The 15,534-nt window shown below is 36.5% G+C and overlaps 1 protein-coding gene across 1 annotated transcript in view; it reads left to right on the top strand.

The window, feature by feature from the left end:
- The window catches only part of Ccdc7 (coiled-coil domain containing 7), a 109,858-nt gene that overhangs the window by 32,808 nt on the left and 61,516 nt on the right, over positions 1-15,534 (top strand). Inside the window, exons 8-9 of the mRNA XM_076872895.1 lie at positions 2,373-2,429; positions 8,873-9,007. Coding sequence (XP_076729010.1) covers positions 2,373-2,429; positions 8,873-9,007 — 192 coding nt within the window. The remainder of the gene's footprint in view (positions 1-2,372; positions 2,430-8,872; positions 9,008-15,534) is intronic.

Raw genomic sequence — 15,534 nt, 5'->3', positions numbered from 1 at the left:
TGTTTATAACAGCACAATTCACAATAGCCAAACTATGGAACCAGCCTAAGAGTCCATAAATAGATGAATGGATAAAGAAAATGTGCTATATATACACAATGGAGTTTTATTTAGCCATAAGGAAAAATGAAATTATGAAATTTACAGAAAAATGGGTAGAACTAGAGACCATTATGTTAATATTAAAAATTATATAGCCAACTTAAAAGTTACATTTTCAAACAACAGTTGAAAGCATCTTAAAACCCTTTGTACTTTGAATTGTTAAAATAAGAAGAATGCATAATTAGAAGGCATTGTTTATCATGCAATTACTTTATTGATTTCTTTGTATTAATTAACAGACCTAAAGGAATGAAAAGAATATTACTTGGGTTAGCTGCCATGAGAATTGCATAACTAGACTCTTGGTTTAGAGGCTCAGGTATATTCACTTGAGTTATTTATTATTAGGGATGACGTTAGTGTCAGATTATATGTTAATATACATACTTGACATTTAATGATCTGGTATGTGTTAAGTTTTGGGGGGTTACTGGGTATTGAACTCGGGGGCACTTAACCACTGAGACACATCCTCAGCTCTTTTAAAAATATTTAGAAACAGGGTCTCACTGAGTTCTTTAGGGCCTTGCTGATGTGCTGAGGCTGGCTTTGAATTCGCCATCTGCCTGCCTCAGCCTCCCTAGCTGCTGGCATTACAGGTATGTACTATTTTTTACTAACCACATGTATAATTTCATGTGATCATCATAACCACTTTATAATAAAGGTATTATACCACAGTTTACTAGATAAAAAAAATAAGTTTCTGCTCCAGGTCACATAATAACTAGGTAAAACAGGTTTGGGCCATTTAGTCTCACTTCAAAACTTGTACTCTTATTTAACCTTTACAACATTGGTGCATTACAAAAAAAGAAAAAAAACTAATGTTTTACCCAATTTATTTTTGTCATTTATATTATTGAAATAATTATATTAATGGAATATATACAACTTATAGAATTTGAGTTTCATACTTTTAAAATGCTTATTACTAATTTACCTTAATAACTGAACAAAGGTTAACGAACATGTCACTTTTATTTTACAAATTTCTTATGTCTAGACTGTATATTCAAATTCTTATGGAATATATTTAAACTCTTTTTCTTTGATATATTAAAATGTTTTATTTGTTGAAACTTCAACAGAGATAATAAAGAAAATCAACTAATATCAGTGGAAAGTTGTGAAAACATACAGCAGAAAATTGAAGGTGATAATATTTTTTACATGTTCAGCCTTTATAGGGTTTCCTAAAAATATTTTGTATATTTTCAGCCTTTACAGGGTTTCCTAAATATACTAACATTTTGAGATTTACAATTAAAAATTGAGAGCTATAAAATCTTACAACACTAAATTTAAAAACTATTCAATACTGGGTTTGGTATATCAGTCCAAGTTTATATTCTAGATTCTGGGAAAATACTAAATGAATAGTATATAATTTTGTTGTTGTTCCCATGAAAAATCACATCTTACAGGAACAAAAGCCTGGTATGCATCATTTTAATATAGTATAATGCATTAAAAAGTATGTGTAATTTGCAGAGAGTCTACAAAAAAGGAAGGATTTGTTTAACCTGAGGGATTAGGAAGAGTTTATTAAAATTTAAAGGATAAATAGGATTTATTTTAACAAAAGAGGAAGATATTTGGTGTTTTAAGAAATAACAATAGTTTGAATAAACAGCATGAATAAAGAATTACAACTGAATTGGTATAAAGTGACAGGGTTAAGGTAGAGAAGAAGGCCTAGACATAGAAGGATCATGTACTGTGCTAAAGTGCTTGGACTTTTTTCATATGTAATAGGAATTTATTGCAGATTTTTTTTGGCAGAGAAATGACATTGTTGATTTAATTTTAGAGAAACGATTTAGCCATATTGGAGGAGCTAGATTTGAGATTAGGAGTAAGGGAAGTTTTTATTGTATCTTAGATATGTGATAAATACATATATTAGAACACTACTAAAAGGGAAGGAAAGGGACAAATTTGAGAAATATTTAGTTGATATAAGGAAAAACTTGGTAATTAAATATGAAAGGAAGGGAGTTTAGATAATGATGTTACTATCAACTCATAGAAATGAATATGAGAGGGAAAATAAGTTTTAATGAGAAAATGATGAATTTATAATAAATTTTTACATATTTTTTATATACTACCATTTATTGCCTGATTGGAGGGATCCATAGTGTTGGAAATTATCACTTTTTCTTTCCCTTGGATAAATTGTTAACTATAACATCTAAAGTCAATTAGCACATATGATTGCTATTTAAAATTTATAATGATTGGTACACTTTTAATTCTTTCAGAATTCATAAAAACCCACTCAATAGAAGAAGTTTTAGATACTTCTGAAATCGAAACACGTAAGTTGCTATTAAGCATCATTGTGTTAATAGCCTTTTCAAATATATTTATTTCTATAATTTAAAGTAATAATTATTAGGGTAACAACACAGATTCCCTGAAGTTAACTGCCATATAATTGAGCTGGCTGTCAAGGACATATTGAAATTCTTAGGTGAGGCTGCTAAGTTTCAGTTTTGAGGAGTGCCATGCGGGTTCTTGGAATGGAGGTTTTGATTGTGGTTATAACATGCCACTGAAGAGTCAGCAGGCTTTTAAGTTGGTACAGTGATAAATTTAAGACATGGTTTATAGATTTCAATATTAGGAATTATATATCATCTCAAATATACTAATTCTTTGCCACTGAGAACTTGTCAGTTCATGAATATAAAGAGTAGCCAGAACATGTATGAAATTAATGACTATTATCAAGAGAAAGGAGAAATTATTTTGTTTATGTATTAATACTGAAGAGAATTTTGAAACAATAATGTAATATACATGATGGAATATAATTTAGAAGTAGAAATAAAATTCGTTGGAAGAAATTGCTGGTAATTTCTCATTTTTCAGCATTACCTTTAAACCCGAGTATTGCTGTGTTTAAATAAAGAAATCTACACATTCTTTAGTAATCCCTGTTTTTATGGAGAATTTTGATCCAAGAGAACTCTGAACGTTTTGGGTGTCTGTGTGTGTGTGTGTGTGTGTGTGTGTGTGTGTAGGTAGGTATCTAGAGCTTTAGAATGGATAACAAACACCTCCCTCTGCATCAAAGGTAATCCTTTGCACATCTATAATGTTCTCTGAGATCTTTAAGCTTATTCTCAATCTATTTGACTGACTTTTCCCTCTAATAGCATGCTCCATGAATTTTAGCTGATTTGAATTCCACAACTACTGAACTTTGACTCTTATATTCAAGGAGACTAGTAGGCTCTGTTTGACTTACTCTTATACTATGGCCTGGAAATTCCAGTTAGTAAGTTATTAGGACTCTTTGTTTTTCTGTATTGATTGTTTTCCAGTTTCTGAATTCTATGTTTTTTAATATATATTTTTGTCTAGGATTTTGTGGTTTAAGGTGGAAGGGTAATTCTGGTCCCTAATGCTGTATCATGGAAGAATGCAGAAGTCTCTGTGCCCATTTATAGGATATTCAAACACATCTTCCAACCATAAAGTCAAATTTTAAAGGATCAAATATAGTAGAAATTTTTTCTTCATGTTTTTTGAGGGAAGCAGAGGGCAGGGTTACATTGCACAATATGGTAAAAACCCTTTTTAAAATTTCTAAGTATGTTTTCCCATGGCAGTTGCTTCAACCTCTGGGATAAAGCAGAATAAACCTAGTTTCTGTCAATGTTGTTATGTTTCACTTGTTTACTCTCATTTTCTTTCTTTCTTTTTTTTTTTGATCAGTCAATAATAAATATTTTTTTATTGGTTGTTCAAAATATTACAAAGCTCTTGACATCTCATATTACATATATTAGATTCAAGTGGATTATGAACTCCCATTTTTACCCCCAATACAGATTGCAGAATCACATCGGTTACACATCCACATTTTTAAATAATGCCCTATTAGTAACTGTTGTATTCTGCTACCTTTCCTATCCTCTACTATCCTCCCTCCCTCCCCTCACCTCCCCTCCCATCTTCTCTCTCTGCCCCATCTACTGTAATTCATTTCCCTCCTTGTTTATTTTCCCCTTCTCTTATCGTCTTTGGCCCAAATTTAGTCCCTCTGTCCCTTCCCATTTTCTATATTCTATTAGCATTGTGCTGTATTGTTTTTTAATTTTCAGACCACAATTTTATCTTTGTGTTGTTTTGTTTAATATTAATAGACAATTTTAGAGAAATTTTATATTTTATATTTGTAGAAAAATTGAGCAGAAAGTACTGAGTTCCCATTAACTCATTTTCTTTGCACAAAGTTCTCTCTCCTAATATTTTGTGTAAGCGTGATACATTTGTTATGATCAATGAAGCAATTTTAATATATTATTGTTAATTAAAGTCCATAGCTTACATAGGATACCTTTCTGTGTTGGAGAGTTCTCTGGATTTTGATAAACATATATTGAAATATATCCACCATTATAGTATCACCCAGAATGGTTTCAGTGCCCTAAAATTCCCTGTTTTCTACCTATCTGTTCATCTCTCGCTCTCCATTCACTTGAGTCTCTGGCAACCCCTAATCTTTTTATTAAATTTTCAAGAAGGTAGCATGTTTGGAATTATATTTATAGTCTTTCTTTTAATATACATTTACATTTCTTCCATGTCTTTTCATAGTTTGATAACTCATTTTGTTTCATTTCTGTGCTGTTTGATAGTATTTTTGCATTTGTGTTTACCAGGGATATTGGCTTGTAATTTAGTAAAATACTGTAAAACAGTATTCTCTTTTTGTAATGAACTTCTCTGGTTTTGATATCAGAATAAGGCTGATAATTTGGAAGTACTCCCACCCCTTCAATATTTTGGAAGACTTTGAGAAGGATTATATTTGTTCTTTAAAATTTGAGTAGAATTAATCTGTGAAATTATTATGTCCTAACTTTTCTTTGATGGAAGATTTTCTTACTCATTAATTGGTCTGTTCAATATTCTACTTCTACATGATTCAGTCATAGTAGGTATATAAAGATTATTCATTCCTTTCAGATTATTCAACTTTTAGGCATATAATTATTCATAGTAGTCTTTTAGGATCTTAGGTATTTTTGTGGTAACAGTTATAGTGTTTCCTCTTTCTTTTTTGATGATATTTGAGTCTTCTTTTTCCTAGTTAAGTTTTATTAATTTTGTTTGTCTTTTTTTAACAACAGCATCTCTATATCATTTATTTCTGTGCTGATCTTTTATTTTCTTCCTTTTATGACTTTGGGCTTAGTTCTTTTTTAAAATTATTTGAGTTATAATGATGGTTTATCTGAGATCTTTTCTCTTTTTTATGTAAGCTTTTATTTTACTAAAGCTTTCCTCTTAGTACTGGTTTTTCTATATTTCATTAGTTTTGGTATATTGTATTTCCATTTTTGTTTGAAGATTTTAAAAAATTTTCCTTTGAAATTTCTTTTTGAATCATTATTCAGGAGAGTAGTGTTTAATTTCCACATTTGTGGATTTTTTAGTTTTTCTTCCATTATTGATATCTAGTTTCATATCATTGTTGTTCGGAAATATTTATGTTTTGATTTTAATCCTCTTAAATTTACTGAGACTTATTCAAGCATGGTGGCACACATTTGTTATTCTAGCACTTGGGAGACTGAGGTGGGAGTATCATTTGATCCCAGGAGTTTGAAACCAGCGTGGACAACATAGTAAAATCCATCTCAAAACAAACTTTTTAATTAAAATTTGATTTATGACCTAACCTAATATGTTCTATTCAGAAGACGTTTCATGTCCACTTGAGAGCAGTGTTTTTGGTTGGAATGTTCTGAATATATATCTGTTAGGTCCATTGGGTCTAAAATGCATTTCAAGTCCAGGTCTTCTTCATTGATTTGGTGTTTGGGTGATCTGTCCATTGCTGAAAGTGGAGTATCGAGAAGGAAATTGAAAATGGTGAACTAGAAGAATCCACCATAAATATAGTAGTTGCTCCCTCAGACTGAATCAAAACAGCAGTTTTTCAGCTGCCTATTGAGGTAGGAAGACTGTGGAAAAGCACTAGAATGCAACTCAAGAGAACCAGCAATCAGGTGAAACCAAGAAAAATTGGTTTTTAGAACATTTTAAAAAGTACACTGCACTCACATTGGACATGTAGTAGTTCACTGGGGAAGGAAAAATGCCCCTCCAATAAGCTGAAAGAAGGTTTTCCAATTATCTTAAGGAAAGAGGCTCTCTTGTGTCTCAGACCCACAATCTGAACAGAAAAAGGAATTGAGATACTACAAAGTGACCTGGCCTGGAAGAGATCCTAGCACTTCCCAATGGATTTAGTGAAAGTAGGGAAAGTGTAACCAACTTAAAAAGGATCATTGTTTTAAAGTTTCTGCAAAGGAGGTTAAAAATCCCTAAAGTTTTTCTTTTTGCTTCCTTTGTCTATTTTTTTCTTGTTCTTTGTTTTCTTTCTTTTTGTGTACTCAAGATCCAACAACCATTTATGCTTTGCTTCTCATTGGATTGGTGGGCACAAACCCATCAGTCATTTGGAGCTCAAGAGTGAGACTGGCACAAGATTGAGGGAAGCTCTGGGCACCAATGGGAGCTCAGCTGCTGATCTGCAGATTTTTAAGACATAGAAAAGTAGAAGGTGCTTTCATGTGAAATTGGTCTGAATAATATGAAGTCTGTGATAACAAGCAAGGCTGACAGGGATTAGAAATGGTTCAGGTCTGGGTTGGGTGAAAAGCTGCTACCTGCAGCATCTGACTGTGGGACTGGCCACGTCCTCCATTTCCAGAAATGTCTGGGAGATCTGCTAATAAAATTTGAACATTTCTCACTGACCTCCCTCCAGCACATGAACTGAGGCTTTTAGAATGAGAGGTGTGGTGTAATCTGCATCAGATTTTAGGCTACCTGGGTGAGAGGGCTGGCCACCATCTCCTACTAAAGGTACACTCTTATCTCCAGGTATAAAATCACAGTGAAATTGAGGGTGAATTCTGCTCTGACATGGATAGTGCTTTTCCAACAGTTGCAGGCAGGGAAGGAAGACCAAAACTCAACATACAGAATTCCCTATCAAGTTTGCTTCTTTGGGGTCAGAGGTGAGAATGAACACTATGATAATTGTGTCCCACAAACTTCCTCATAGCTGGGAGACTCTAAATTGAAGCCCCAGAAAGAAGTGTTTACAATTTAAATACTGCAGCAAAGAGAAAACCAAATTGGTTATTGTTGCATTAAATATTTCTGTAATGTTTTTTATTGTGTCATCCTTCTTTATTTGTTTTTTCATTGTTCTGATTTTATGTATTTTTTCAATTAATTGGATTTTTCTTGATACCTCTTTTCTTCTTACCTCCATTCCCTTCTCTTTTATCTTTCTTTTGTTTTCTTTTCTCCTCTTCTTCCAGTATCATTTATTATTAAGTGCACTGTCATTAATGCTTAACTTTTCAGCCTAATTTATATTTTTGACACACTATTCTCATTGGTTAATAGAATTGTACAAAAAACTAGTAATATTTCAATATATGTAGATATATGGTTTGCTTTCAGTTAGTGATTTTGGTGATTACTTTCCTCACAAAGCAGTGCTGGTTGTTGAACTTACACTTTGATTACACTGGATGTTTTGATGCTAAAATATATTCCTCAATCAGGGCATATTTTTAAGTGATAACTACTAAAATATCCTCACATACTAGAGGAAGAGTAATCCTTCACAAGAGATGTGCAAACAACATATAACCTCTGAAAACATGAGAAAACAAGGAAGTATCCTCCAGAAGTTTATAATCATCTAATAATTGAATCCACAGATATTGTAGTGGATCAAAATCTGGACAATCAACTTTTTAGTTGATTATTAAAGTGAACAATGAAGAATATATAACATTTCAATATATATATAGAGAGAGATGGAAGGACTTAATCATTCAGATTATATTAAAGAATAAATAATAATATATTATGATTAGAATATTCAAGAACTCTGGGAAAACATGAAGAGACCAAACTTAAGAATCATTGGTATTGAGGAAGGAGAAAATATACAGGCTAATGGCATTAATAATCTGTTCAGTGAAGTGATAGCAGAAAAAAATGAAAACCTTGTGATTGAGATATACAAGACCAGAAAAAGAGGCTCTCCAAATACATTATAAATAAAATGCCAAAAATCTAGGAAAAAAATTTAAAAACTTTCGAAATTGCAAGAAAAAATTGACAGGTCACATTTAAAGGAAAATCAACCAGAACAACAGCAGATTTCTCAGAAGAATCCTTAGTCTAGGAGGGCTTTGAGCAATGTATTCCAAGCCCTAAAAGAAAACTGCCAGCCAGAATTTCTGTATTCAGTAAAGCTATTCTCAGAGTCAAAGGAGATGTAAAAAGCTTTTAAGATAAGCATAAACAAGCAGAATTTATGACTGCTAAGATAGTCATGCAGAAGATACTTAAAGGAACCCTACATACAGAAGAAAATAAGAATAACCAAGAGCACTTAAGGAAGAAAAACTGTCATTAGAAGAGTAGATAAGCAAATGAGAATTAGTATTGAAGCAGACATTAAAAATTAATCAAAATGGCAAGATAATAAGTATCTCTCTATAATAATACTGAATTTAAATGATTACTCTTTTTCTATTACCTTGGAAGAGGAGACTCGTGACTGGCATGACCCCAAATTAGTAGACAAGACACTTACACTCATAGAAGCCCCCACCCATTAATCTTCATGGAGCCTGTGACAGGATTTTAAACAACGGGTGGTCACAAACACAGTCCAGATGTGAGAAAATCTGGGTCCCTCTGTGCGCAGAACCTGACCAGCTGAACAGCAGCTCTCTGCAAATGGGCGAATTGAGCACTGTGGAGTTCTGGCAGTGTAGAGAAGCAGAATTTTCAGATTCTGTGAAGATCTGCCACCCATGTCTCCACAGGGTACCGGACCAAGGTACAAAACAAAGGAATGAGCAATCTGTTCAATGAAATAATTTTAGAAAACTTTCCAGACATAAAGAATGAAATGGAAATCTAAATCCTAAAAGCCTACAGGACACCGAATGTCCAAAATCACATAAGATCCACACCAAGACAAATTATAATGAAAATGTCCAACATAGAGAACAAGGAGAGAATTTTAAAAGCCACAAGAGAAAGGAGGCAGATTACATTTAGGGGTAAACCAATTAGGTTAATGGCTGATCTTTCAACACAGACTCTGAAAGCTAGAAGGTCCTGGAACAACATATTTCAAACACTGAAAGATAATGGGTTCCAATCAAGAATCTTGTATCCAGCAAAATTAAGCTTCAGGTTTGAAGATGAAATTAAAACCTTCCACGATAAACAAAAGTTAAAAGAATTCACAGCTAGAAAAACAGCACTGCAAAGCATTTTGGGCAAAACATTACGTGAAGAAGAAATGAAAAACAACAACAAAAATCAACAGTGGGAGGTAGAGCACAGTAAAGGGAAAAACTGATCAAAGAGGAAAAAGAAATCAAGTTAAATAACAAAAATAAACAAACATGACTGGAAGTACAAACCATATCTCAATAGTAACCCTAAATGTTAAAGGCTTAAACTCACCAATCAAAAGACATAGGCTAGTAGACTGGATTAAAAAAAAGATCCAACAATATGCTGCCTACAGGAGACTCATCTGATAGGAAAAGACATACACAGACTGAAGGTGAAAGGTTGGGAAAAATCATACCACTCACATGGACCTCGGAAGCAAGCAGGGATGTCCATACTCATATCAATTAAAATTAACTTCAAGCCAAAGTTAATCAAAAGGGATAAAGAAGGACACTATATACTGCTAAAGGCAACTATTCATCAATAAGACATAACAATCATTAATATATATGCCCCAAACAGTGGTGCAGCTATGTTCATCAAACAAACTCTTCTCAAGTTCAAGAGGCAAATAGACACAATAATCATGGGTGACTTTAACACATCTCTCTTGCCACTGGACAGATCTTCCAAACAAAAGTTGAATAAAGAAGCTATAGGACTCAATAACACAATTAATAACCTAGACCTAATTGACATATATAGAATATATATATATGGATACACTTTTTTCTCAGCAGCACATGGATCCTTCTCAAAAATAGACCATATATTATGTCGTTGGGCAATTCTTAGCAAATATAAAGGAGCAGAGATATTACCATGAATTTTATCCGATCATAATGGAATGAAATTGGAAATCAATGATAAAATAAGGAAGAAAAATTTCTACATTACTTGGAGAATGAACAATATGCTATTGAATGAACAGTGGGTTACAGAAGACATCAAAGAGGAAATTAAAAAATTCTTAGATATAAATGAAAACAGGCACAACATATTGAAATCCATGGGACACTATGAAAGCAGTACTAAGAGGAAAATTCATTGCATGGAGTTCATTCCTCAAAAAAAGAAAAAGCGAACACATAAATGATCTCACACTACATCTCAAAGCCCTAGAAAAAGAAGAGCAAATCAGTAGCAAATGCAGTGGAAGGCAAGAAATAATTAAAATCAGAGCTGAAATCAATGAAATTGAAATAAAAGAAACAATTGAAAAAATTGACAAAACTAAAAGTTGGTTCTTTGAAAAAATAAATAAGATCGACAGACCCTTAGCCATGCTAATGAAGAGAAGAAGAGAGAGAACCCAAATTACTAGCATATGGGATGAAAAAGGCAATATCACAACAGACACTACGGAAATACAGAAGGTAATTAGAAATTATTTTGAATCCTTATACTCCAATAAAATAGAAGATAGTGAAGGCTTTGATAAATTTCTTAAGTCATATTATCTGCCCAGATTGAGTCAGGTGAATATACACAACTTAAACAGACCAATATCAAGTGAGGAAATATAAGAAGCCATCAAAAGATTACTAAACATGCTGTCTTATGTCTTCTCTAATATTCCGTTCCATCTGAATTAGGTATGCCTTGATTTCTTTCCCTGTCCATGTTTCTGATTCTTCTAGGTCCTCCTGTATATTTAGATTGTCCTGCATTGTTTGTAACCCTTTTTTTCCCTTGTTTTTTCATATTGTTCACGTTGCTTTCCAGCTCTGTTTGACTGCTTTGTAACTGCTTTCTCCTATACATTAGTTTTGGCTTTGTATATCTCTGTTGTCTCTCTTTTGTGGTGGGAGATTATGCCTAGAAATGTTGGGCTTTGTTGTATTTTAAAGCTGATTCATTCAATTCATATAAGGCTTCTAGGTTCTGTATGCATATAATGATTTGCTGTTTGTTCTTAGGACTATATGTTTAGGTTGGGTGCTCTGATGGTATGATGGTTAGTATGTCTTGGCTACTTTAGAAGATTGCTCCACTGAAGGTGGATACTACCAGGCAATTGGATCAGGGTGTTGGTAGTAGCTAGGTATTTAGGAGTCTTATAGACAGCCTCGAGACATTCACCTATTTGCATTTAGACAATTACACGCAATGGAAGATGTAATGCTTGGGATGAGAGTTGGGGGGTAGGGGAATGAAGGTGCTGTTAAAAAGAACAAAAGGATAGAGGGAGAGATAGATTAGAGGGGAATGAAAAGAACAATAAAACTTGAAATGGGATAGAAAGAGAGAAGGAAAAGGGGAAAAAGGAACAGGGAGAGAAGAAGGAGAGAAAAAAAATATCGACAACAGCAACAACAAAAACAAAATTAAAGTCTTAGAGATCCACCTTCTTCTCTTCCAGTAGGCGGAGCTGTGCCCTCCAAGCGGAGCATCTGCTCTCTACCTGCCGAGAGCTATCTCTGTATGGCGTCTCCTGGGGGTCTCTCAGACTTGTCAGTCCAGAGCCATTTCACTTCTCCAGCTCTTAACCCCCTTCCTCCTGTCAGCCTGCCAGCCAGGTCCTGATCCCCAGAAGTGATTCTCCAGAGATCTAGTTACACTTGCAGCCCTACCGCGTGTACCTTTTAAGCCCCAGTGCTGTGGTAAACTGGCGGCTAAAACCTTGGGGGTCACTGCTGGTGATATGGGGGCCTTGGGGTCTGGGATCCCCTCTGCTTCCCTACGGACACGACCCCTAAGAAGTCAATGAAGTTTCCTGGCTGCTTGAATCAGTATGGGGAGTCACGCACCTGCTAAAGTGGATTCTTCTGGGAAGGAATTCCGCTGGCCGAACTCCGATGACGTCACCTCTCTGCTATGGCGGGCCCCAGGCTCCTTGCCGGAGTGTCCGAGGGGAGGGGTGGGACTGGTCTGGCCCGGTTTGCCTCAGCTCCTGGCTCATGGAGGCTTGGCTAAAGACTTCTTCCTGTCAAGCTGTGTCTCGGCGTCTAGCAGGACCCAGTCACTTTGGCTGGGGGCAGGTGGACGGATCTGCAGCTGTGCCCGTGGTGCGCGGACTGTGGCTGGTGGATCTGGAACTCCGCGTCTAGTGGCAGGGTCCCGCTCGTCCGGGTCACACAGATGCTTCAAAAAAATCCTAGTAGCTCCCGGGCGGTCTCTCTTCAGTGGAATTTTGCTAGGAGAATCTCCGTTGGTAGAATCCAAGAGTTATCCTGGCGACTTTATGACCCCATCACTGGGAGTGCATTAAAAGCGCAGCCTCTCTGCCCGCCACCATGTTGGATCCCTCTATACATACTTTGGCCAATCAGTTACCTGTCAGCTGCCATATGGACCTCTGGACTTCCCTGATGCTAAGTAAACTGTCTATGCTCAACCTGATAGAAAATGACTTTTGATTGCTTCCCCCCATAATTTTGTCTTCTCTCAGCAAGAAGCAGCCAGATCAAATTGATTTCCACATCTCCTAAAAACATTTAGGGACCCAAAATCCTTGAGGGGAAAATTACAGGAAACAGACATATGTGAGTGGTGAGGTTGAAGGAATAACTGTCTAAACTGGGTCTACTGTGCTGATCTCCATATGCTTTCATTTTTCAAAAGCAATTTACCCATACCCTTGCCTGATTTAAGTTGACAGGATATATTACATTCCTCAGCAACAGCATGATACCTGCAGAGGAAATACAAACTGAAAATTCCAATAAAAAGAACACAAATTTACCCTGATGTCACCTATAGCCTGCATGGGGACGGAATAAGTAACAATCAGAGGTGTGGGGCAGCTGAAATTAAAAGTCTGGAAAAGTAGTATTAAGAAATAAAGCAGGGACTGGGTTTGTGGCTCAGTGGTAGCACATGTGAGTCACTGGGCTCAATCTTCAGCACCACATAAAAATAAATAAATATATTGTATTCATCTAAATTAAAAATATTTTTTAAAAAAGAAAGAAAGCAAACAACACAGAGAAATGGTTTTCAAAGCCAGGGGTATGATGGGTGGAAGAGACCTGATGGATCTGATCCTAACAAAGGGAAAAGCCCATGAAGGCTTTATTTATAGTGAAACCCACCAAAAGAATTTATTGTGAGGAGGGATTCCTCAAGGTAAAGAAGAAGCAGCTGTGGGGAAGTTGGGCTGGTTGGGGACTTAACACTTGCATGATAATTCTTCATCTTCCAGGCAGCTGGTGTGTCAAGGCTGTTTAGGCACGCTGGTATCTCTTTTATCCAAGGCATCTAAATTCAAAGCTATGGAATTCATAAATTCCACACTAGGCATGGATTCTTCCTCATTAACAGTGGCTGCCTGCAAATGGGCATATCTTTCTACATCTTTGCGTGAAAAGATTCCCCAATATGGCAGTCAAGCTGTCCAAGGCCATGAAGTTAAAAGCAATAATTTATTTGCCATTCTTGACACCATGAAGTAGGGAACTTTTGTGAACTTTACACAGACCAGATCCCAGAACCCAAGAGGATTAAGGCTAATTTCCCAATCATAAAATCTGTAAGAGCAGGTTTCAATTAAAACAGGTCAACATGAGCCAAAGTGACCTAGATTTACCATGTGCAGTGGGACTTGAAAGTCTGATGTTGGCATTTACTGTACTCAGACCTGAATTCTGGGTTTGAGATGGGGGTAGGAAGTGGTCCAATTCGGTTCTCCACACCGGTCAGACCACAGAGGAAGCCAGCGGCCACCATCTTGGAGAGCTGATGTCACCCTCCCTGATCGCAGCTCTTTCAGCTATAGAACAGGTAATTTCAGGCTGCCATTTGCCTGTGTCTCGCAGACAAATTCCTCAGGCTCAGTGATAAAGAACCCGCGGAAACTGCTTCTTGGAGCCTGCTCCTAGCAGAACATACACTGAGCCCGGAGCGGCCGAATTCCGGCTCCCGGAACTGCTCTGGCCCAGGGCTAAAGAATCCGTGGAAACTGCCATTCGCCTGCATCTCGCAGACAAAGTACTCAGGCTCAGTGCTAAAGAACCCACGGAGAACACACACTGAGCCCGGATCGGCTGCATTCAAGCTCAGGTTCACCTGCTTTTCGTGACTTAGCACTAAGGATCCAGCTGAAATAAATGGTCGGCCCTTCTAACTTACAGAGGTAAAAGCCAACCGAGCCTTCATAGGCAGTGGCCACAGGACTGAAACGGGGCTTGGGAGAGAGACAGTCAGGACCTACCCATTGCATTGGTCACCCGGCAAAGGGAACGAACGGTCACCATTTGCATGGGATACCACCATGGCAGAGAACTGACGTCACGGGCAGAGGAGAGAACTTCACTGAAACCAGGGACGACAGGTGTGTAATCCCCTAGCCATCCCTCTCCACTCAGCGGGGAAACCTTAAGGGCCCCTCCCAGCTCTCCCGTGAGCACGATAGCCAGACCGAGGGAATCAGGAGTGGCATGAGACTCGCGGCGCGGAACTCCCGGCTACTGCTCCCACCAGTACTGACAACTGAGGTCTCTTGCACCAGATACCGGGGGCGTGGCTACCGGAAGGTAAGCAAATTAGCTGGGGTTCTCAGCCCTAAGCTCTACAAACTTAGGGTCTGAGGGAGGCAAACAGGGAGAGTTTGCCCAGGCGCTAATGAAAACAGGGCTCCCAGGAGCAGCAGACCTGGCGTGTAGCCAGTATTGTGGTGAGCCTCACAGGGGAGCGGGGCCTGGCTCGAGAAAACACAAGAGAAGGCCCTAGACACTCAGGATTGGAGACCCGCCCAGTCTGGGAGGAAGAGCTGCTGCACCTATTGAGAGGAGAAGCTTGACCCAGTGGGCACAGCTCCACCTACTGGAAGAGAAGTTAATCGATCTCTATGACTGCATTTATTATTACTATTATTATTATTATTATTTTAATTGTTTTTTTTCTTCCATTTTCATTTTTTTTGTTGTTGTTCTTTAACTTTTTTTAATGTTTTTAATTTTTTATTTTATTCTTATTATTAAAAAATTTTAATTTTCATTTTTTTATTATCATTATTTTCTTTTTTTAAAATTTTTCTTTCTATTTTTTTTCTTTTGTCTTTTCATTTATTTTCAATTTTCTTATTCCCCCTTCCTTGAATTCCACCTGCCTACCCTCATTCTCTTTAGTGACTTCTTCCCCTCCCTTCTAATATCTTTCCTCCCAAGCATCAAATAA

Source organism: Callospermophilus lateralis, chromosome 13, assembly GCF_048772815.1.
Source record: "Callospermophilus lateralis isolate mCalLat2 chromosome 13, mCalLat2.hap1, whole genome shotgun sequence".
NCBI lineage: Eukaryota > Metazoa > Chordata > Mammalia > Rodentia > Sciuridae > Callospermophilus > Callospermophilus lateralis.
The sequence above is the reverse complement of the archived record's forward strand: the minus strand, read 5'-3'. Positions and strand labels throughout refer to the sequence as shown.